General features: G+C 45.9%; 1 protein-coding gene across 1 annotated transcript in view; it reads left to right on the top strand.

The window, feature by feature from the left end:
• The first annotated feature begins 6,505 nt into the window (after positions 1–6,505).
• Positions 6,506–22,299, top strand: part of ADAM19 (ADAM metallopeptidase domain 19) — a 30,999-nt gene continuing 15,205 nt past the window's right edge. The window contains exons 1-5 of the mRNA XM_054388936.1: positions 6,506–6,563; positions 6,803–6,882; positions 9,662–9,732; positions 19,525–19,603; positions 20,648–20,724. Of these exons, the coding sequence (XP_054244911.1) occupies positions 6,506–6,563; positions 6,803–6,882; positions 9,662–9,732; positions 19,525–19,603; positions 20,648–20,724 (365 nt within the window). The remainder of the gene's footprint in view (positions 6,564–6,802; positions 6,883–9,661; positions 9,733–19,524; positions 19,604–20,647; positions 20,725–22,299) is intronic.

Genomic DNA, 22,299 nt, shown 5'->3' with positions numbered 1-22,299 from the left:
GTCTGATGATCTGTTTGCATTTTGGGAGATCACATATAGATCTGGGGAGGTCAAAAGCCTCAGGAGTTTCACCAGCTGCCTCAGGAGTTTCACCAGCTTCCTCAGGGCATTGTTTGGGCTCTGTCTCAGGAGACCATTTACACAGGAATTCAGATTTAAGTATGTGATAATGTGCTTTCCTGAGGAGAGGTGTGTTTAAGAACATCTTTTTAATGCCAAAACAGGCCCTTTGATAGCATTTGCCATAATTTTGTAAGTATTACTTTAGGAGCTTTAGTGAGTAAAATAGTTCTTGTTTATGACTGTCATGTAATTCTTACTGCAGTGAAATACTCTTAAGGCCTGGAGAGTGAAGTCAGTTATTCTGCAGTGCTTTATATTTTTCCTTTCATGGGGTAGGTTTAAGTTTAATTTGGTTAATTTTTAACTGTAGTCTTTTGGGTGTGGCATAACTGCTATATAACAGATTGACAATTTACATCAGTTTTAGTAATAAATTGGTCTGAAGCCCGTGCCATTAATCAAAACGGGATTGTCCAGAAGGTGTGGTGAGGCATAGTAGCACCCAAAGAGAGGAAACCATATGAGCTCTGGCCCTGTGACTTACACTAGTGGTCTATGACTTCATCCCTGAGTGTAGTTAGTGCTGCAAAGAATTCTTCAGACAATACCAAATTCTCTGAGATGTAGCAAAGGTTTTTAACAGGGAGTCTCTGTGCTGAACTCAGAGAGTAATGAAATTCAAAATCTTTTGGCCAAAATGTGTGGTTTATGTTACTTTCTTTCCCCCCTTCTCCCCTGTTTTGTGGAACAGAGAGTCATTTTCTTCTGTGAATCTTGTTATGTTGCTGTTGTTGTATTTGAATAAACTCACCTGAACAATATACCTCCAGTGCTTCATTTTAAGCTGTGGATGTTGAACTGAGTGGGGACAGGTAGATCCTAATTCATCTAACTCACAGGCTAACTGTGCAGCTGAGCTGCATCATGGCTGGAATGATGAGCTGAAGTCAGTTTTTCAGACAATTTAGGCTACTGGCATATATATGTGTATATGTATAATTATGTGAATTCAGCTACCACAGGAATGTGGGAAAAGCTGAAAGCCGTGGATGGAGAAGTCCATCCATCCTAGGCTGTGAGAGGATGCTGAGGAATGGTTCAGAGGATGCTAGGCTGCCCGTCTCATGTAGGACATCTTGTATTTTATGGGTTGTCACACTGGAACTGTTGGGCCCTGAGCATCCTGTCAAACTTGAGCCCTAGGCCCCCTATATCCGTCAAGACAAGTGTTACTGACAAAGACAGGTAGAAATGAAACTTCCATATGCCTCAAAAGATAGTCCTAAATCAGTGTAGAGTAGACAGCCTCTGGGTTCATTGCACGTTAACTTTTCACTCTCATACCAACATTTTTATGCTTTTCTGCTTCTGTAGGCTCATAACATTTTCCAAGTCCAAGATTGAAACCTCTTGTTTTAAAGAACACAAAAGCATGAATAAATCCTGTCCACCCTGCATGTTGCAACTGTTATAAACAGCCCCTTGCATCTGCAATACAGAGGAATCATGAAGAGGAAAGTCTTATAAATAGTAGAAAAAGCCTGTTCATTTCTAAATTATCTTCTCACTGAAAGCTGATCTGGCCTGCAGGAATGTATGTGGGCAAATGTACTAATTCCTACACAAGTGTGTTTCGAGGTATAAAACAGCTGTTTGTGGGATTATTCTCTAGACCTAACTTTCCTCTTCTTCTATTTTTCTTTTTTATACACTATGGAGTAGGATGTAAAACATTTTTTAATGCACCAGAACCTAGAATTATTGCTTGCCTTCTTCCTATATGGGGGTGTCCAGTATCATTTGAAGGGAGATGCCTCAGGGCTTCTTGGTTTTACTTTGTTCTTGTGAACTCAGTGCTGACAGCTCAGTATGAGCTTCAGTGGGATTCAGCACTTGCTGTGCAGCTAATGGGACCTATGCTGTTCATGTAAGAAAACACAGTATGATATCCTCAGTAGATACTTATTCTGTTTAGTACCAGTAAGGCCAGGAGAAGAGAAGACAGCTTTAACACATCCTAAATGTATTAATGAGCAAACAAAATATAGGGCTGATCCCTTCTTCCCTTCCAGCTAGAGCTGAAATCCTGAATCGGTCATATGGGATCTGTGTCTGCAGGTCTACAGCACTGGACCCAGCCCTCAGCCGAGCTCATTTTGAGACTATTATGTCCTGTCTACATCAAAAGTGAAAATTATATAAGCAACTCATTCAAACCCAGCTTCCTCTGAATCACTCCAGCATGCACTGGCAGCCCACACAGGGGAATTATCTTGTGATGGGGGGCGGGGGGGCTTTAGCTCCCATTTCTAGGTCATTGTCAAGCCACCTTCAAACTTATCTCCTAAATGCAGATTCCTGACGTGCCAACTAGCTGTGCTGTTATTTCTCTTCTTGCAATGTGTGAAGTGGGTCATAGGCAGGGCCAGTCCCTTGGTGCCCTGCTTCATGGCAGGGCAGAGTGCTGGAAACATGAGAGACATATTCTACTCTCTTACAATTATTTTCTTCTTTCTCTGATGTTTACCTTAATCTAAACTAAAATTTGCCTTGCATGCTCCTTAGCCTGAAAAACAAATTGGATGCAGATTTTTCCAAACAAAGTTTATTTTTCTCCTGCTGCTGTAGAAGTCTAAAGACAGTAGTGCTACCCAGTGCATCACTGCCTGAGGCTATCCATTTGCAGAAACTGCTTTTTTTCTTCCAAATTACGCATGTTTTTATGGACTGAATGTTATTAAAAGCCCTTACACCATTATACCTGTTCCCCTTCTCTCGCTGTTGTGTTGGAGAAGCTTGCAGGCAAGTGTGGAGGGGAGCACAACAGTGTTTTATGTGTACAAATACAGTTAAAAAGATGCAGTATTTTGCATATAGAGTCTCCTGTTGTTAAGTTCACTTGCCTGTAGGAATGAAGCAAAAGCAGCAGCAGTGACCCACCCTTCAAAAAAATCATAGAGAGTGCTTTGATATGATTTCAGTAATGGCACATCAGGACAAGCCCTTGTCTTGTACCTGATCATCTTACAGCACTTCTCCCTCTTTGGCTGGACAGCTGCTCTAGAGCTCTTCTAAGTATTCCTGCTGTCCTGCATGGGTGGTGGAAAACCAAAGCTAAACAGAATATTCTGGGCCAGGCAAAACTGTTCTCAACTGTTAAGACTCAGAATAAAGAGGTTAAATTGCCAGTACCCTTTGCTCGTTCACAGCCTTCCTCCTTTGATCACCTGAGAGAGAAAAATATTCTGAAAAATGGAAGTTTTCACATCCCACTCAAGTCAGCCAAAGATGGAAAATTTCTTTTATCAGTACGAGTGTCTGTAAAGCAGAGGCTAGGCAGGACAAAAAGTCTTCTACCTTCTCCTGTTAAGACTTGGATTCTCAGTAGCATTTTCTCTAGTGTCATCAGGAGTCTTTTCAGAGGAGTTCGTTCAACAACAGCTCCTATTTCTGAAGCAAGAGTTCCAATGAACTATTACTGAGCTTTTAGTCTGATATATGTCCAAGTCATTCTCTGCATAAATCTGTTTCCTGAGCAGGCATTGTCCTCTGTGGATCTAGCTATTTCCTTCTAGGTGTCTAACTCCTAATTTACTATGAATATGATAGGATTTCTCCCATCTCTCCATCTTTTACTTTCCACCTAACAACAACAGTGTTAATTCATCTTGCCAACTGTTGAGTAAGTGCTGAAACCCCCCTGCAAAAGCATTCTCATCAGCTTTGCCCTTGGGAAACTGAAGCACCTAATTTTCAAGCCTACTGATCGATCTCATATACTGACCATGCTCTGGTGCTGCATGGAGGCTGCAGGTGTGTCCATCCCTTCATCACAGCGGATGTAACTGATAAGGGAACAGAGCACAGACTCCCAAATTCCCAATTGATACTTTTACTCGAGCAGTTGGGATCCTGGAGGAAATGAGTCTGAGTCTGTGTAATTCCCAGATAACCGAAAGCTTGACCTTTCTTTGTGAATCAGGCAAACGTCCCGCTGACTCCAGTGAGAGCTTTTTGAAGGGATGGGTAAGGGCAGGATCTGACTCATCCTGTGCCAGAGGCAGGTAGCGTTACAGCATCTGAGCACTGTTAATAAGGGCAGAATACCCTGAATCTTTCCATGCAGCCATGTCTGAGTACTGTAAGTGATATATCATACAAATATAGATTAAACTATATATAACCACTGCACAGTCCGTGGCTATATTTTTATAGAGGGAGTTTCTGGTGATTATAAATTAAGATATCAATTCTCATATTACCAAATTCCAAAGATAAAAATACCACTACTTAAGAAATGCAAATATTGCACGTATTTCATTTTTATGGTATTTGGGTGGTGACAGAAATCAGAAGCAGATAGTTATTGGCCTAAGCGTTTTAGCAATCTTTAAATAAGGCTCCTTTAGTCCATCTAATGCCTTTTTTTTTTTTTTCTTTTTGAGCTGATATTCTTTTAGAGAAATATATGGAGCAGTCCCTGGAAAGATTTGTTGTGCTGTGAAAGTTTGTGGCAATCTTTCCATGCAAATATACATGTTCCTCATCAAAGTATTTTTTTTCCCTTTGTGTAGAAGGAAATTTTATGCAGGGATGAAAGCAAATAGCTAAATCTGTGTCTAAATTTGGCTTGCATTTTTACTTATTTATAATAAAGGCATCAACAATTGTGCCATTGTTTTCTTCTATATTACAGGCAGCTACAAATAAATGGGAGAGTTCACAAAAATTTCAAGGTTTCTCTTCAAGATACTCCACATGATTAGGAGAGGGCTGGAATCTGGTTTCTGGATTTTTATTCTGGGAAATACCACGATTTAGTTGTGTGACAAAAAGTTGTGACCTGTCTGTGGGTCAGCTAAAATGTCGCTCATCGTCTGCTCACCCTGATGATTCTCTCTTGCTGTTCCCAGGATGTCCTAGCTTTCTTCTGCTACGGTGATATCAGGAATTAACTGACTTTCACAAGATCACAAAGGTTCAGTCTGTGAAGTGCTGAGGGAGAGAGGAGACATATATGAAAATCATAAACCAAAACAGCCATTTTTCCTTTGGGCACACTGGCTTGGGTTAGCAAAGACTTTCAGTAAGCAAGAGCTCAGTGGTTTCAATAGCATAAACAAACCTCGGGGCAAGAGACAATATCATTATTATTATTATCTATCAAACCTTTATCCTGAATGAAGCATTAATTTCCTGTCAGCCTAATTTACTGATACACTCTGAAACACAGCCAGGTGAAAATCCTCCACATTTCTTAAGCTGATTTCCTGGTGGTTCACCTACGCAGCCACTTTAAGTACAGAGATGAATGGAAAGGGTTGTGTTGATAATGTGGATCAATGGCTGTCTAAAGAGTATGCTTAAGAGGCAATGCTTTTTCCTGCCACTCTGAGTTGACCCCATAAAAATGCTTGTCATAAAAATGCTGGTGTGGTTACAGCTGAGCTAACCGAGAGTCACAGCAGAAATAATCTGACAGAGGGGAAGGCAGTTGGTTTTCATGGGCTTAGCATGTGCAGGAAGCATCTACGGCACCACAGAGCTCCGATGTTTGCAACTGGTGAGCATGGCCCTAGTAACTTGGACTCTCCTGATGCAACCTTGAGCCACAGTGGCTAACCCTGCAGTGAGGGACTGCATCTGGCAGTCCTTTGGGTGCTCGTATCTGTGAAGAGCAGAGGATTAGCAAAGAGGTGGTGTGTGGACCACAGCCTTGTGTTAGTGCTGAAGGATGCAGGAGAAGACAGGGATGCTTCTCTGGGAGCTTTATGGCCACAGAGTGAGTGAACATCACTGAAGGGCAGCACAGGAAATACGAGATGTGGGTGCTCCCATGCCCTTCCCAAGCCTTAAAGAGGCAGTGGACAGATTCTTGCTTCTGCCTATTTATATAGACACAATAAACTCACCCTATATCCCCACAGTTGTGCAGGGGCAATGCATTTTCCAGGAGCACAGGGATTCAGGATGCCTCTGGAACCATGAAAGGTTTGATGGGATTACATGCAAATATAATAAACAACTAAAGCTACAGCACAGATGCTACAGGAGCCTCTTCACAACGATTTTGCTGCTGCCTTCCACCAGGTCCCCTCCTCTTCACTAGCTTTTAAGGTACAGTAGATTTCCGTGCAAAAGAGCTAGGGCGTGGGGAGAGGGGAAGAGGTTTATTCACAGGGTTCCCCATGGAGATGCTTAGGGGCCTGGGAGGACAGCCCAGCCCCACATCCCCACGCCTAGGACAGACGCGAGGGGCATTTGTGAGGTGCTGCCCAGCGTGGGGTGGAGGAAGAAGAGGAGGAGACACCCCCATCCACCCCCTCCCCCAGGCAGGGGGCTGCAGGAGCGGATCTCGGGCCGGCGGTGGGAGGAGAAAGTCGCGCCGGTCGGTTTTATATACGGCGGGGCGGCGGCGGAGCGCCGTGTGCTGCCCGGAGCCATGCGGGGCCGGGGGCTGCTGTGCGGCATCGCCCTCTCGCTGCTGCTGCGGCCGCCCCGTGAGTGCCGGGTGCCCGGCTCGGGGAGGGCTGCGCCGGCCGCCCTCCACCCTGCACATAGCTGGCTGCATGAGCCCCCGGGGAGGGAGGGAGGCAGAACGGGTGGATGGTTTGGTGGGGGGGAATCCGCCTGCTTCTCCTACAGCCAGCGCAGGGCTCTCTCCACCCGCCCCAGCCCCGTGTTGTGGAGCTCCTGGGGGTGGGTAATGAGCGGTCCTCTCGTGTTTCCCTAGCGGGAGGGGTCGTCGCCGGCTCGGAGCCGCAGCCCGAGGTGCTGGTGCCGCGCTGGGCAGCCCCGGGGAGCCCCAGCAACGAGAAGGTAGGTCACGCCCGGCTCGTGTTTTGCTTTCAAAGCTCCGTGTCGTTTCCAGGGGAGGAACGATGTCACGGTCAGGGCAGCACCTCGCCGTGCGCCTTTTGGGGCGTTTTTTTAAGCTGAGATCTGTGACAAGCCGCGGAAAGCCCATGTGCAGCACGGGCAGCTGCTGCGACGCCGCCGGGTGCCGAGAAGGGCTGGGAAAACTGCCTGGCGCATCTCGGGCACTGAGCCTGAGACCGCGTCGGGTGGCTTGCGGTCACTCTGTGCAGAGGCTTGTGATCGTTCGCTCTCTGCCGTGCCTTCAAACCTGGATCGGGTCTGCCTGATCCCGATGGCTGAAAGAGGAGCGCTGCGATGCAATCAGTAGCACGTAGGGAGGAGCAGAGTAGAGGCATCAGCTTTTGGAGGATGGATGGTTCCGAGCTGCGAGGGTGCTTCACTAAGAAAAGTCACCCTCAGCTCAGGTCTGACTGTGTCTTGCACACCATACGTATCAATACAGGTCTTACCCCCACTTTTTCTGTGGACAGATGAAGTAATCTGCAGCCATTCTGAGAAGTGCTGGGGTGTCAGGCTGGAACATCAACTACAAACCGCAGCTCAGCTTCCCAGGATTTGCATTACCACAATCAAGAAGTTATCAGTTTCATAATCAAATGAAAGAGGAAAATCCAGATGCTGTTATTTACATTGTGAACCAGAAAAAGGGAAGCTGCAGTGTTATACTAAAGGCAAATCATGGCATCTCCCCAAAAACAGTGTTAGTTTGGGGTTTAGCTCTTCTCTATATGATGGGACTTTATAAAGTTTTTATTCTGTCATATTAAAAATAAAGGCACTACAATGACTCTCCCATGGTCTTAATTCTATTTTAAAATATCTTTGGAATACTGCATGGAAGTTTTGATTCTTTATCTTATTGGTAGTGCTACAAATTCATCTGGACAGCCTTTCCCTTTATACAGATTTGCTGGGTCTTGGGGGTTGTACTAGGTTCGTTTCAGGCAAATTCCTGTTTGCTTTAAAACCAGTGCTAGCAAAGCTAATGTACAGCTGGAATATTTCACTTACACAGCAATTGATGGACTCTGAAGTTGTGGCATTATTGAAGGAGAGGGAAAGTGTTACTGATACTAATGATGCTTGCACAAGCTTTGTGAAGAGACTTTATGATGGTGGAGATCCTTGGATCTCCCCAAGATACAGGTGAGGTAACCACCACTGCTTAAATGTTAGTTAGCAGAGCAACAGACCCACTCTGAAATGCACTGAGCACCTGTGCTTCAGTAAACCAAACTCAGCCCTGTGGAATTAGCCACCGTACGAAGTGTGTTAACTTCTTTTGCATCATTGGTGTGGGCCTAGTGCAATGTCCTAGAAATGGAAAAGAAAGGTGAACAAACCCCAGAATATGAGCAGGGAGCTGGTGAAATGAGAAGTCTGTCGCTGAGCTTGGAATTGAAGTGGCAAGCAAGTGTATCACTGGGCTGACATCTTTCACCAGAACATCCTACTCAGCCAACTTTGCTTTATTGTGCTTTCAGTTGATCTCTTCTGCAAAATCTCTTCCAGCACTGAATTAGGAAATGGTTTGAGTTAATCATCTCACCAGTTTTTATGGCTTGCTGTTTTGTTTTTTTTCTTTCAGCTGAATAGAGAAGTCTGTTCTTATCAGATGGATAATTTCTCTTCTGGGAAGTTTATTCATCCATTTCCTATATATGAAAGCACTCAGACTCAGAAATCCCCAGCTGGTCTTAGCTAGTGGTCTTGCTTTGAGGGAGGTAAAACTGGAGACCTTTTAACTGGTCCTCTAGGAAGCGTGTTCTACACTTTTGGTCTCCAGTGGGGTTTTGTTTGTTTTCATTGTTTTTAATTTTTTTTCCTTAAATGTTGAGTTTAATGTATGCATTTGCCATTGCACTAAGAAATGGGAGTCCCTTCTGTTAACACAAGTAGGCCTTGGGGAACTGGCTGTAGGCAGACTGCAAAGCAGGGCTGTGTCCTTGTGCTGAAACACATTAGAAAGCTGCTGTCATGGTTCCCAGTGCCTTGGCAGGCTGGGACTAATACAAGAGCAGCTGTGAAACACTATCTGAACAACAGCTACAGCCTAAGGTGTTTAAGGGACTCCATTGCATGCCTTTTATTGTCATTTTCTGTGAGTAATGGAACTATGTGAAAATCTTTGGAAGAGGCATGATTCCTTGTGCCCTGAAATAGGCTTCTGAAAATGTATTTTGCTGTTACAATAACAAAGAAAAGGTGGATTAACTAGCTCATATATTTGACATGTAAACCTCTGGGGCAAGTTGAGATGTGCTGTGATGTGATCTTGAGCACAGCGTAGAGAAGGGAGCGCAGTGCATCCCTCCCACCCAGCTGCACCTCTAAGCACCTGTCCAGCAGCAGGACTTGTTGCTTTGTCTGAGCCCATTTATCCCTCCTGAGACACCAGGACCATTAGCTCAGTTACAGCATCCCTCCAGCATGCCTGTTGTACTGCTTCCTGGCTCTGATTTGTGACATCTGGGCACAGACCCTGATCGGTGTCCACCGAGATGCACGACTGTGCCAAAGACATGCGGCAGCCTGCCTGGAGCTGGGAGCCACTGTGGCCCGTTTCTTCCCTTTGCCAGCACTCCAGGTCTGAAGGTAGGAGGAAAGTGAGGAGTGGTTTAAGGTCAACTGCAGTTTCCAGGGGAATGGTTTGTGTTTCTGGATGTGTTCATAATTATGATGATGTATTAGTAACAGGCACTGTCTCTTTTGCACGCAGCATCCATTCAGAGCTGAAGTTACAGTAGAGGCAGAAGGCCAGGAGCTCATCTTAGAACTGGAGAAAAATGGGTAAGTGTGCTTCTGTCTTAATTGTGGTCACACTAAAATAATGAATTAGGATTACAGTGAAGTCAACAGGAAAACCTCCTCTGACTTCAACAGGGTTTTAATAATGACAGGATGAGGAAGTCCTTTTCTGGATTTCAAGGTTATTCCAGGTCTGAGTTCCCACTGATGTTAATCAGCCAAGTAGCACTGACTGTAACAGCTTTGTCAGCAAAAAGCAGATGGTGACCTGCCCCTCGGTCTGTATACTTATTTTTGCATCATAATTCTTACTCCTAACTAGAAAATGTTGCTGATATGAAGTGCTTTATTTCCCAAATGGCTCGATGCTTTAGAGTCAGTGTGACTCTAATGAGAACTTCATTTGCTGTGATGCAAAGAGGTCCTGCTCTGTTTCCTAGGAGAAATGGTCTGACAGTTTCAATTCCATTAGTGTCCTTTGTGCTAAAGTAGACTTGAAAAAAAAAGAAGCTTTTGCATTAACTGAAATGTAGCCTCCTCTCAGCCATGATACAGCAATGCTGTGTGGTATAACAGGGCATGATGTGCACTGAATTTAGCTGAAGCTGCAGGAGATAAAGGCAGGTAGAAGGACTCGGTCTGCAGACTGCTCCAGAGGCTCCCTGCCCTTTGAGTACATTAGTTTCCAGTGGGGGGAACAGCAGCTGGAAGCTTAGCTGCATGAAGCTTCTCTTTGGGCAGTCCCCATGCACCTCTGCTGTTTTATTCGTTTTTAAATGGATCTGAAGATAAGTCTATGGAAACACAACCAGATGTTTGTCTGCTGGAATCAGACATCCCAACAGCAGAGTTTGGGGCCTCACTTTTCCTCCCGAAAGAGTAAAGTGTCAGAAGATCTTAATATTTAGATGTCAGTGCATGCAACTAAGTGACATTCAGGGCCATTTTGAGGGGAAAACAGATTTTTCTTGGCACAGTCTGCATTGAAGACTGAAATCTGATGAAAGATGAGTATATCCTAGGGAGGTGTTTTCTGTCACAGGCTACGTAAGCTATGGGGAGTGCAAAAGCTGGACACATTTCCCAGGCGTTCATGCACCTGCGTAGAGCTAAACAGAACCAGCTATAAATTCTGTGTGTTTTGGCATTTGTTAACTGGAAAAATGGGGAGTGGTAGATGAGCCCAGACAGCATAAGCACTGCTATCTCAGTCCTGCCTAATGCAGGAAAAACAGGCATTGCTGATGGCAGTGGTTAGCAAAGCCAGACTTTGAGCTGAACCTGGAAGCTACATAACTGCTAATACTGTTGGGGGTCTCCTTCCTGTTGGAAGGACTGTCAGGTCTTGCCTATTCCATAGTTGCTATGCAAAAGTGAATTTATTTCTGGCACAGTGGAAGCTGGCAGGATCAAGGATCCTTGCTGAATTAATCCATTTGTGCTCCAAGCATGATGACATAACCTCCAGGTGCCTTGCAGGAGCTGTGCTATTTCCAGCACAAGCTCATTGCTGGTGTTAGTAAACAGAATTACAATAGTAGAAGCCTTCCATTGTGTTTATTTCCTGAAACACGTTTTCATGCATCGAGATGTATACACACAGGCTTAAGTGTGCTCTCACACTTCCACTGTGGGAAGGATCTCCTTACCAGGACTGATGCAATGCAGCAAGTGGTTTGGAGATTTTGATTTTAGTTTAGTTTAGTTTAGTTTTTTGGTGGAAAATGCAAGAGATTCATAGACAGCAGTGCTTCACATGGAAGTCTTGCCTGCCCTCAAGTCCTTGTTCAAGAAAGGTGGTGGTACAATCCCCAAGTGCAAATCTGAACTTGATTAGATGAGAAGCTCTGGAGAGCCACCCCTTTTCAGAGACTTGTGAAGGTGCAGAAGTAGTTTAGAGACAAATTAAAAGAGAGATCATGAAGCAAACAAAACTATGATGTCCCTAGGAGCCCTGTGCATGCTGTAATTATTAACATCCATAGGGTACTTCTACATGAAGACAAACTGATCTCCTTGTTAAAACATGCAGTGAGGAAGAGTCCAGCCTGCTTGCTCAGGTTCCCAGCCTGGGGCTGCTCCCTAGCATCCAGGAGCTCACCACTGCTGGTGCTTATCTTATAGAGAAGACTGAGATTCTAGATGAGGTTTAGGTTACTGAGTAGTTGCAGCGTCAATGACTTCTCTGAAGGGTTTGTTGGGCACTCAGTGGGAGAGAAGGTGAAATTTCCCAAGTGGGAAGTGTCCATCCAAAGCCATCTGAAACCTGGCTGTTCCTGGTTTCAAGTTCACATGAAAGGGGGTATAATAGAACTGCAACTTTAAGGAAGATATTTGGGGCTTTTAAAATGAAAATAAGCCTCAGTGTTCTGGGTCATTTAATTGATACACTTTAGAGTATCCTCTGGAGACCAGCTTTGCCACTGAGATTGGTGCTCTCTGCTTCCCCTCTGTCCTGGGCTCAGTGCAGAGGTGCTGGTTCCTATTGTACCCTCACAGTCACATCTCCGACTTCCACCACTCAAAATAAGCATGAAATGATTGGCATAATTCAAGTCTGGTCAGGATATGATCTACCCAGTGGTTCCCAAAGCTAGAAAGGAGGTATGCCAAGCTAGGGAAGCTGTTGCAAATGATGTTCTCAGTGAATTAGGCAGCCTTGTTACACACCCACCACTCTCTCTATGGAGACACAAAGCTGATGAGAATGAGCTTGCTTTGAAAGGGGGAGAAGAAGAGTCATCATCTGCATGTCTTTGTTAGGGATGCACTAGCTTGCAAGAAATGTGCTGTTTTCAGTCTGTGGAAGTAATGTTCACACCAAGCCTGATTTCATGCTCCATAGAAAAAGGACATTGCGTTCCCCCGCAGAGGTGCAGCACGGAAGTTATTGCATGTCTTTCTTCAGAGCTGTGCACAGCTTTGTGTTTTGTACTAAGCTTAGCACACATCTGAGTTGGGGTTTCACATATCTATGAACACAATTATTGCATTAGCAGTTAGCATAGTGTTGCATTATTTCCTGCTCAGGAGTTTGATAAGGCGGAACCACGCTGTAGTTCCAAGCAGAGTCTGTGACACTGGTTAACGTTTCTGAGTAATGATAAAAGTCTATCTCCTAAATGACTTAAGCTTGTTTTAAATGACTCAAACCCATGTCCTGCAGCTGCAGGATTGAAAAGCTCAAAGCTGCACAAACAACAAATAATATGGAGAGATGCCTATAAAGCAGCTTTAGATTTGGCTGGGGCTTAGGAGCGGAAGAATCTGAGTTGCAAACCTTGGATGAAAAGTGACTTTTTAAAAAGGCATTTGCATTTGTTAATAAAAAGCAGCTTTGAGCCAGGCAGGGAGGGGATGCTGAGACACTCTGAATGTGTGTGGCAGTATTGCCTGGTGAGCCTTTTCTTTGTAGTGAAGAGGAGAGCTCATGTTTGCACAGCGGGAGCCTGCATGGAATTTGTCTTCTCACCTGAGTGCAGGAAAAGTGTCAACAAGGTTTTCTTCCCTCTTCTCATCTTCCTCTTTCTGCCTCTCATGGGGAGAGTGGACTTGGGAAGGTCCACTCAGCTGCAAGGGGCAGTGGAAGCTTCTCCAGGAGAAGTCACCTTCTCCAGGAGACATCTCTGCCTGTGGGGGTATCCCATGGGCAGTTCAGAACTTGGCTGCTTGCACTGGCTGCATGTTTTGACTGCCACTGCCTGCAGCAGCCATGATGGTGTGGGACACTTGGTGGCAGGACACCAGTGGAGATGTGCAGCAGCTGGCTGAGGACACTGCAAAGAAAATCCAAAGCTCATCTGGCCTGACCTTGGGAGCAATCAAGACAGTTATTTTTAGGCAGTTGAATCTGATAGGGAGCAGCATCATTTCCAGGCTTCTGGTCCCACCTGGGTAGGCACTCCAGCCCTTTTTGATACTCTGATAAGAGTCTGATAAGAGATCTGTGTCACTTGTATTTCACTGTTTCCTGCTTTTGCTCATTTCTAGGGCCTCTTCTACCAACTGAGTGAGGAGGAGGGGAGGTTGCTGCCCACCCTCGAGCAGGAAGGATGTATGAGATTATTGCGCTGATGGGCTACACATCATCAGTGTCTAATGGGCTTCCTGCATGGGGAAGGGGTAAGGGTTATGTGAAGGAGGGAAATTGAGTTTATCCTGTTCTACTGTCTCTTAGAGTCATCAGGAAAACAAGATTGGAAAGTCATAGCTGCTTCTCAGCCTCCTGATTCCTTTGGGATATTCAAGTGGCTTCTTTGTATGGGGCAGGGAGGAAGAGATGAGGAAATGGAATCCATTAAATCTTCTGGTCCCTGACTCATTATCAGCCAGTTTCCCATTTATTTTATTTCCTTTTTCCTCTCCAGGCTCCCATTGGTAAGCCAAGGGGCTGTGTGACAAATGTTGCTTGGGTCCTGTAACATGATTTACACAGTGACTGTGACAGATGATGTGGGTGGCAAAAGGAGATGGAGAGTCTTTAGCCTGTGATATTTTCCCAGGTGTTACCAACAGCTAGTTTAGTGCCACCTCAATAGCTGAGAAGTTACTTTTTCTTTCCAAAGTGCTGCTGTTCACACAATAAACATGTTCTCAGACATATCAGCAAAAGCTCTTGAGGAAGGCAGCTTAACAGCTCCAGACTTTGTCTGGATGAAACTCATCAAGAAAAAAAAATAGTTTGGATTTCACTGATTTTATGAAGTGACAAGTTTTGGCTGGAGGATTCCAGAGAGGTGAAATTTCTGATTTCCCACTAGTGGTGGATATGGAAAGCAAGCCTGCCTGTTTGTGTTGCCATGGATCATGTGTTGGTGGTGTTCAAGATGGGAGGGGGTCACATCAGGTTTTGATAATCATTTCTGACTTTAGTGACTGGGAGGTAAGGGATCACATTCTCCTTCTTACCCTACTTGGATCCTGTTGAGAAACAATGGAGTGGGGCCACAAATTGTAGATGGAAAACTGATGTCTAAACTTTCTTGGGAGAGTCAATTCCCTCCACCCCAAGATGCTGGCAGCCTGTCTGGATAGATTTATTGTGATTTGAGGAAAGAGACAGATAAAAGAGATGTAAGAGATTGCAGACTTCATTTTTTTTGGTCCCATGACTGAAAAATTAAGAATCTGTTTCTCACAAGAACTTCATGGACCATTTAGCATTTGGGCTTCGTGAGGAAATTAGAAATATCTGTCTCTTAGATACTTATGGGTGTTTTCAAACTGGCAGCTGTCCATGCAGTCTAGCCCCTCTGTAAAATGAACCCAAAGAAAGTAGCTCATGGGACCAAATTATGAAAGAATATCCTTGCTGCAATTAACAACAGCGCTAGAATGCCACCAGGGCCCTCCCAGTGCCCATGAGTGATGTCTGGCTGGTGGAGCTGAGCGTGTTCACAGTGGTCACCTGGGATGGAAGGCTCTGAGCCCTCTGATTTGTGCTAACAGGTGAGAGAAAACTGCTCCCATTTATCAGGAAAATAGAGGTGAGGCTCTCCCGAGCAGCTGGCAAATGTGCACTCCCTCAGATGAACCTGGTTGTGTTAGAAAGGCCCCAGCTTTTCTTCTGCTGTTTTGGGGAGTGTTTGGATGTGCTGTGCAGCCCCTGTCCCCTCAGCTGCTTTTCCACACCTCTACAGTGCCCAGATGAGCTGGAGGTCACTTACACTGTCCCCAAGTGCCACAGGGGCAGCTGCCCACTAAGACAGCTTGATTTTGCCTCATGTCCTCAGCCTGCCTCTCCCACTGAATGCCATCAGCTCGTGTGAAGCATGCAACCTCCCTGGCACAGCAGCTCAATGTGGCCAAACAGAACCATGCTGCCCTGTGATGTCAGCTCTGCACAGCCCAGGCCTTCCAGAGAGCAGCACAGCAGTGTGGGGAGGAGGGTTTGGGTTCAAACAATGATATCATTGACAGGCTGGAGCAGGACCAAGATCACTCCACACTGGTCATCAGCAGAAACAGTCTCAAGCCATCTGTACATTATGGCACTGAGCCACTCTTCCTTCATTTGGCTTCCTCACTTGTATTGAACTCAGCTCCCAAGGCTTTCTGGGGAGCAAATCCTGCCAAGAGCAGGCTGTCCCACCCTGAGCTAGATGCTGAGCTGGATATTAGGGAACAACTGATCTTGCTGAAAGCTGGCCACTGTTGGAAAGGTGTGAGGGCTTCTCTGGAGTTACACTGGTGTGTAACTTACCCTGGCCTCAAGCAGCCCCTCATGGCTGCAGCTGTGATTGAGATCTAGCAAGGGAGAGTCCTCCCACCCCAAAATGGCTTTTCTCTGACATAATCAATTCTTTATGCTGATAGCTCCTCTAATGAAGGGCTCCATGCTGCCTTTTAGGAAGATGATGTGTGCTTGCAATCTTGTCAGCTGCCTGAATGGATTTCAGAAGCCTTTAAATGACCTTATTTTGCATCCAAAATTTAGCAGCTTCATCTCTAGCTGCTGGAGAGGTAGTCACTGAGGCATATAATATAACAGTCAAGAAAGGATGGAATTGTGCTGTTTTTTCCAGGCTTTCCTTCTCCATCAAGGAGGTGAGCTCTGTGCTTTTCTGGAAATGGTGAAGCAGGACCTTCAGCACTTTGCAGGGCTGAGCTTCCCTGGAATCAGCTGTTCAGCCTGGCAGTGACACTGTCCAAAAATGGTGGCAGATAAGGTTTTGGGGTACATGTGTCTCAAATCTCTCTTGTTTATCCAACAACTGGTACATATAGAGAGGAGAGACAAGACTGGCAGATAACTATGGTGCACTCTGAGATGAAAAGAAGGATTCTTTTGTATTTATTTACGGTTAGGTGGAAAGCTTGATGCTGGGTGAGGAAGTCAGTTGGGCTGGAAATGAACTTTCACAGGCTCAAAGTGATACAGCACCCCAAGGGTGTTGCAAGATGTGCTGTTGTTTTTCCTCTTTCCTCACTGCTCTCCCCACCACACACCAAGCAATGCACTGTGATAGCCTTTCTCAGCAGTGCTGCAAGAGCCTCAGGGCTCCCCTCTTAAGGCAGGGAAGAGTCTTCAAAACAGCACTGGTGCAAGCTCAGAATAAGAATCTGGACATTTTATAGAGAACCTGCAATGTAAGATAGGAGTCAACTGATGGAGAGAGGCTTGAAAGTCACACATGGCACTGCTCAGTCAGATGGTTCATGCTTTCAGCTCAGCAGCTGAGTGCCCCTCAAAATACAGGCAGACCTCTCATCTTTGTAATCCACTCTAGAAGGGGCTAGAGCCTCAGTCTGCAGGTAGGAAGAGATGTGCACATGTGTAGCATCATCCTCTGCCCTGAAACCTGGTGTGCTGGGCTCTGGTGCTCAGCATGGCCCAACTTAGTGCTGAGACTGGGCAGCAGCACCATGGGGCTGGGCAGGCATCAAAGCACTGAGAAGTTTTATGGCCAGTGCTGGAGAAGAGATAAAATGGCTATTCATAGTGAGTGCTTTCCAAGAATAAAGGAGCAGGAAGAAAACATAAGCATGCTTGTTTGAGAATGGAACAAGCAGGCTGTGCAAGCCTCAGCTACTGGAAATCCATGGGCTGGTGTCTAAGTCTGGCTTTAGCAGCACTAGGCAGATGCACACTGGTCTACTGTACACTCTCAAGATGACAGGCTTACACTGACCAGATACCTGCCAAGGCACATTGCTAAAGGCAATTTCCTGCAAGTTAATGCAATCTGTTGATAAACTTCATGCAGCCTCATGCTGAGCAGGCTGTAGCAGTCAGGGAGATGGAGTTGTTCGGTTGGTTTGTTGTTTTCTTTTTTTTTTTCCTGTGGGATGGCGCTTCTGTCCCTATCTTCAGTTTACAGAATGTAGCAATCTCATCTTCTGATCACTGACAGGATCAAGTGAAGAGAATTAACACATCAGAAAGAAACAAAATGAGCTTTCATGGGCTGCAGTGAACTTTGAAGGTGGAGATAAAAGTTGTTGTATTCTCAACATCAAATGCTATCAAATCCAACAGCAGCATGGGTGTTTGTCTGACGCTAAGCCATCAGTACTTGTTCAGGTGTCTGAGCCTTTGGATGCGAGATGAGGGAAGTGCTTTCAAACACTGATAAAAGGTTGTGTTTCCTGTTGCTCTGGCCTAATTTAATTAGACATCCCAAGCACCCAATCCCTTATTTAAACAGGGAGGCTTTCAGGTTAGATTAGATCTGACTGTCACATAGCAAAATCCAAGGCAGATTAAAAAATCCGTAGTTTTGCTTCTGATACAGATTTCTTCATCTAGCCTAAAGAAATCAAGAAGAAAACTTTTTCTTTCTTGCAGATAATAGTTCAAAAACCTGCTGCATGAAATTAATTAAAGAGGGATACAGAAAGAATGAGCTACAACTGCAGTGTTGCTGGCATCCCACTGCCCAGGATGCATGTGGCATCCTCCCGGCATGGCAAGTGTGGCACTTTGGTGGCCTGACAGCACTGTGGAGTGGCTGCAGAAGTGTGTTTCATAGATGGGATGTGTTCTGTGATCCTTCTCCAAAGTTTTTGAAATGAGGCCATTGTTTTTAAAAAGTGTTTTAAAGCTACATTTTATGGCTGCTCAGATAGACACAGGATGTGACCTTCTTGGTTTGGCCCAGATTTTTGACTTACTGTACTTTTTTGCATCACTGTTTTGCAAATGCAGATGTTTAAAAAGAAGGGGAAGGCTGTTTCCTCTGGAACAAAGTCAAAATGCTTACTATTCAGTGCACAGGAGCTCCTTTTATAGACTTGGTCTGATCCTGGGCTGAAGACAGGGAGAATATTGTCTGTATGAGGATGGCATAAAAAAATTCAAATTGGGGAATCAGCATTTTCCTAGGAAAAATATGAGAACTGGCTTCTGGGCTGAAGTTGAAGTGCAGGTTTAATTGTAGTCAGGTTTGCACACTGGAAAGAGTCTGGATTGGAGCTGATTATTCACACCAGTGCCTTGATGTGTCCTGAACTGGCCTGTGCTAGCTACACTGAACCTGATGCTTTTTGTCTAATGCCAGGACATCTGGGGCATAACTTGCAGGAGTGAAGGAAACTGCAGAGACTTGTACCCAGTAAACAATGCTGATACTCGGTTTCTGGGGGTTTTTTTTGTTGGTTGGTGTTTGTTTGTTTGGCTTATGTGGGGGTTTTGTTGCTTTTGTTGTTGTTGCTTTGTTTCTTGTTTTGGTCTGGTTTTTTTAAAGTTCTCTCATAAAAATGGAGTTATTCTCTTGCAGCTGTTGGAGCTGGATCTCAGCATCTAACTGAACTCAGGGACAGGCTCTCCTTTATTATTTTAATGTTATAAATGGCTCGAAACAGCACTTAGGAAGATGGTTTGCTCCACCCTTTCAGAAGTGAATGTGCTCCATGAGGAGCAGATAGATGGATGTGGCAAGGTCAGCTGTGCTTCCACCTTGTGACTCTCTGTCATCACAGCACACTGTCTGCACAGGGACGCACAGCCGGCAGCACCAGTCCTGCAGCAGCTCTGATGGCTCCTGTGCCACCAGGCAGCCACTAGCTGCCACATCCCTGGGGACAGCATGTTAACAAGTGCTTCACAGATGGAAAGTGCTGGTTCAGAGCAGAGATGCAGCACAGCTGGTGTCCCACAAATAACTTGTTTCCTGCCCTCCCTCTCTCTGTTGCAGTTAGTTTCACGCTACCAGTAGCAAACAGTGACCATCCTGAGTCTGCAACAGTGGTTCACTGCAACAGGAATGCTGACTTCAGAAAAACCTGGATCTAGCCAATTTTCTAGCACACCTAAGCAGCAGAAATCTGGGTCTAAAGAAAAGTCTTACTGTCTTTTTTTTTTTTTCCCTTTCTTTCCTTCTACCATGTCTGCAGAAACCTCTTTGCCCCAGGCTACACGGAGACTCATTACAGCCAGACTGGACAGACCCAGACCATCCCTCTGGCCCACACGGTGAGTGCAGAGGGTGCTTTCCCTTCCACCACATGCAGGGGAGAACACCAGGCAGGGGGATTAGAGATGCAGGAGGGTTTCTTTCTCCAGAGCCTGTCTTTGAGGCCACAGGTCCTCACAGCTCTAAGGGAGGGCAGTCTGGCTTCCTGACCTGGGGTCATGCAGTGAGGTGGTGTCACCACCTCCCAAAAATGGCAAAACTGTCTTTCTGTTTTACCCAGGTGCTGTTGTGAGAGCCATGATCAGCTGTCAGTGTCACTCCCCTCTCTCTGGGTGCTGGGGAAACAGTTATTTCTCCTGCCATTCATCCTTTTGCTTTTAGTTTTGCCACTGGTACTCCATGCTGGGGACATTCCTGCCCTTTGGGAAACCCAGCCCATGTAAGCTGGCTCCTGTTCAGTAAAATTCCTGCTCTCACACAGGCTATGACTGACTCTGCTGCAGTGGCACAAAGATCTGCATTGGTTGTGATGCAAAAATAACATATAAAAACCCCATGAGATCATCTTTCCTAATGCTGCCCCAGGGTGAGGGGAAATGATGTGATGAATATGTTGGTGTTTTTGCCCCAAAGCCTCCTTGTCCCTGCCAGAGGCTGCCTTTGTCTTTCCAGGAGCCCCCAGACAGGGGACTTCCCCACTGCCTGTGGCATCATCCTCTCTGGGGCTGAAGGCACATCCTTTGGGGCCTGACCCAGGGCCTGCTGCCATCGATAGGCAGCTCCCATTACAGGCAGGAGAGCTTTGGATTCGCCTTAGTGCTGCAGCCATCTGAGTTGCTTCCTTGGGGATTCAAAGCTCTTAATTTTTACCAGCAACAAGGAGCTGTTTGATGCACTTGCACAGGCTGTGCATGGCAGCTGAAAGGCCAAATTTCCATGCAGCCTCACAGAGATTTAGCTCTGAGAGTCAACTGCCAAGCGCTGTGGAAAGAGAACAATTGCTGGAGTATCAGCCCTGCTCATGTGGGATTCAGCAATGCCTAAATACAGCACATGGCCAGCCCAAAACTGCATTGCCAGCCCCGTTCCCCTCTGCCTTCCAGGAGCACTGCTTCTACCACGGGGTCGTGCGGGGCCAGGAGCACTCCAGCGTCATGCTCAGCGCCTGCCGAGGGCTGCGGTAAGTGCCTGGTGGTGCCAGAGCTGTGGGAATGCTTCTGCTGGGCTCCTCAGCCTGCTGGCACTTGAGCTCTGCTACCCAGCAGCCCCCTTGCTGTGCTTCTTTCTGGGCAGACAGAACTCTTCTCAAATGTCACCCCACCAAGAGTCCTGGGCATAAAAGGAAAGATGCTGGGGGCAGTGCAGACATTTGGGCATCATTAGTAACTGTGGCCTCTCAGCCAGCTCCCAGACTTCTTCCTCCTTTGTGCTGGCAAGGTGGACTCATGCAATAAGTGAGTTTAGCTCAAGTCCACTTGAGAAAAAGACTTATAGATGGCTAAAGGCTGCATCCCTTACAGAGATGGGCACAGGACCTGCCATGCCCCAGCACAGCACTCTCCTCCTCTCAGTTAGCAAGATTTTGTGTGCATTTTTAAAGCAATGTCTTCAGGTCTGAACTTCCTCCTGAGCTATCAGCTTCACTCTCTGCACGCTTCCTGGGTGGTGTCAGGGGTGTGTGTGTTATGCATTTAAAACCTTCACTTGGGTAGTAACGGAGTCTTTGGCAGGAAAAGATGTTTTGTGTCCTCAAGAGGAGTAAATGAAGCAGCTCATTGTGACCAAGGAGCTTCATTCATTTGCACCAGCTCAGAGTTTGTTTCCAAAACACCACATGGGCTTTACTGATATTAGTGGTCATCTGCTCGTGAGCAATGATTGGAAGCTGTGCTGATGGGAGCAGCTCCAGCCAGGAAACAGCCTGTGCCAAAGCAAACCTGAGACATCTAAAGTGGATGTAGCACAGGCCAAAGAGCCCAGCAAGATAAACAGGAGAGTGCAGCCACCTGTGGCTTGCAAGAAACAATCCAAAAGCAAAAGTAGGCACAGGTGGTCTTTGCTTCTGCATGCCTATGTTTTCCTGGGCTCTGCCTTCCAGCTGCTGAGGAGATAGAGAAGTCTGGGTATGCGCAGGCAGTAGGGTTCCTGCACCCTTGAGCTGTCAGCTTCTGCTGGTAATGTCTCAGCATGGTTTTCTACTTGCTGGGAAGGCACAGGAGCTGAGCACATAGCTGCTTTTACTCTGAGCCTCACCAGGAGGCGTGCTGCCCATCAAGCCATGTATCTTCTAGTGGACATCAAACACAGATGTCCTGCCTGTAGCATGCTTATTGAGAAACCCAGAACCATATGCTGTGTGTGTCCCAGAGAGAACTGTGTGGAGTTTTTTTCCTGTGGACAAACAAAATCATTGCATTTTTTAGGCCAGTTCTGTTAAAGACAAATTTCTTTAATTGGTTGAAAAGTGTCCACAGTTCCCAAACAAAAAGCTAGACTTCCATAAAGCAGTACTTCTCATATTAGCACTGTGGCAGCACAGGCACCAATAGCCCCTTCATTGAATGTGTGAGGCCCACTGAATAGATTGTGATATAAGCAAGCTCAGGATTCCCCTCTGTCAACTAAAAATAATCCCTTCCTTTTCTCTTAATGAACTGAATGGCCTGGTGACTGCCTTGCCAGGATCAGATGGGAGCTCAGTAGCAGTAGAAGAATTTGTCTCTGGTTGCTGTGATAGTAATTAACTTTCCCCCTT

Source organism: Indicator indicator, chromosome 18 (genome assembly GCF_027791375.1).
Source record: "Indicator indicator isolate 239-I01 chromosome 18, UM_Iind_1.1, whole genome shotgun sequence".
NCBI classification, from domain to species: domain Eukaryota; kingdom Metazoa; phylum Chordata; class Aves; order Piciformes; family Indicatoridae; genus Indicator; species Indicator indicator.
Note: the sequence above shows the minus strand (reverse complement) of the source record. Positions and strands in the feature narration are given on the sequence as shown.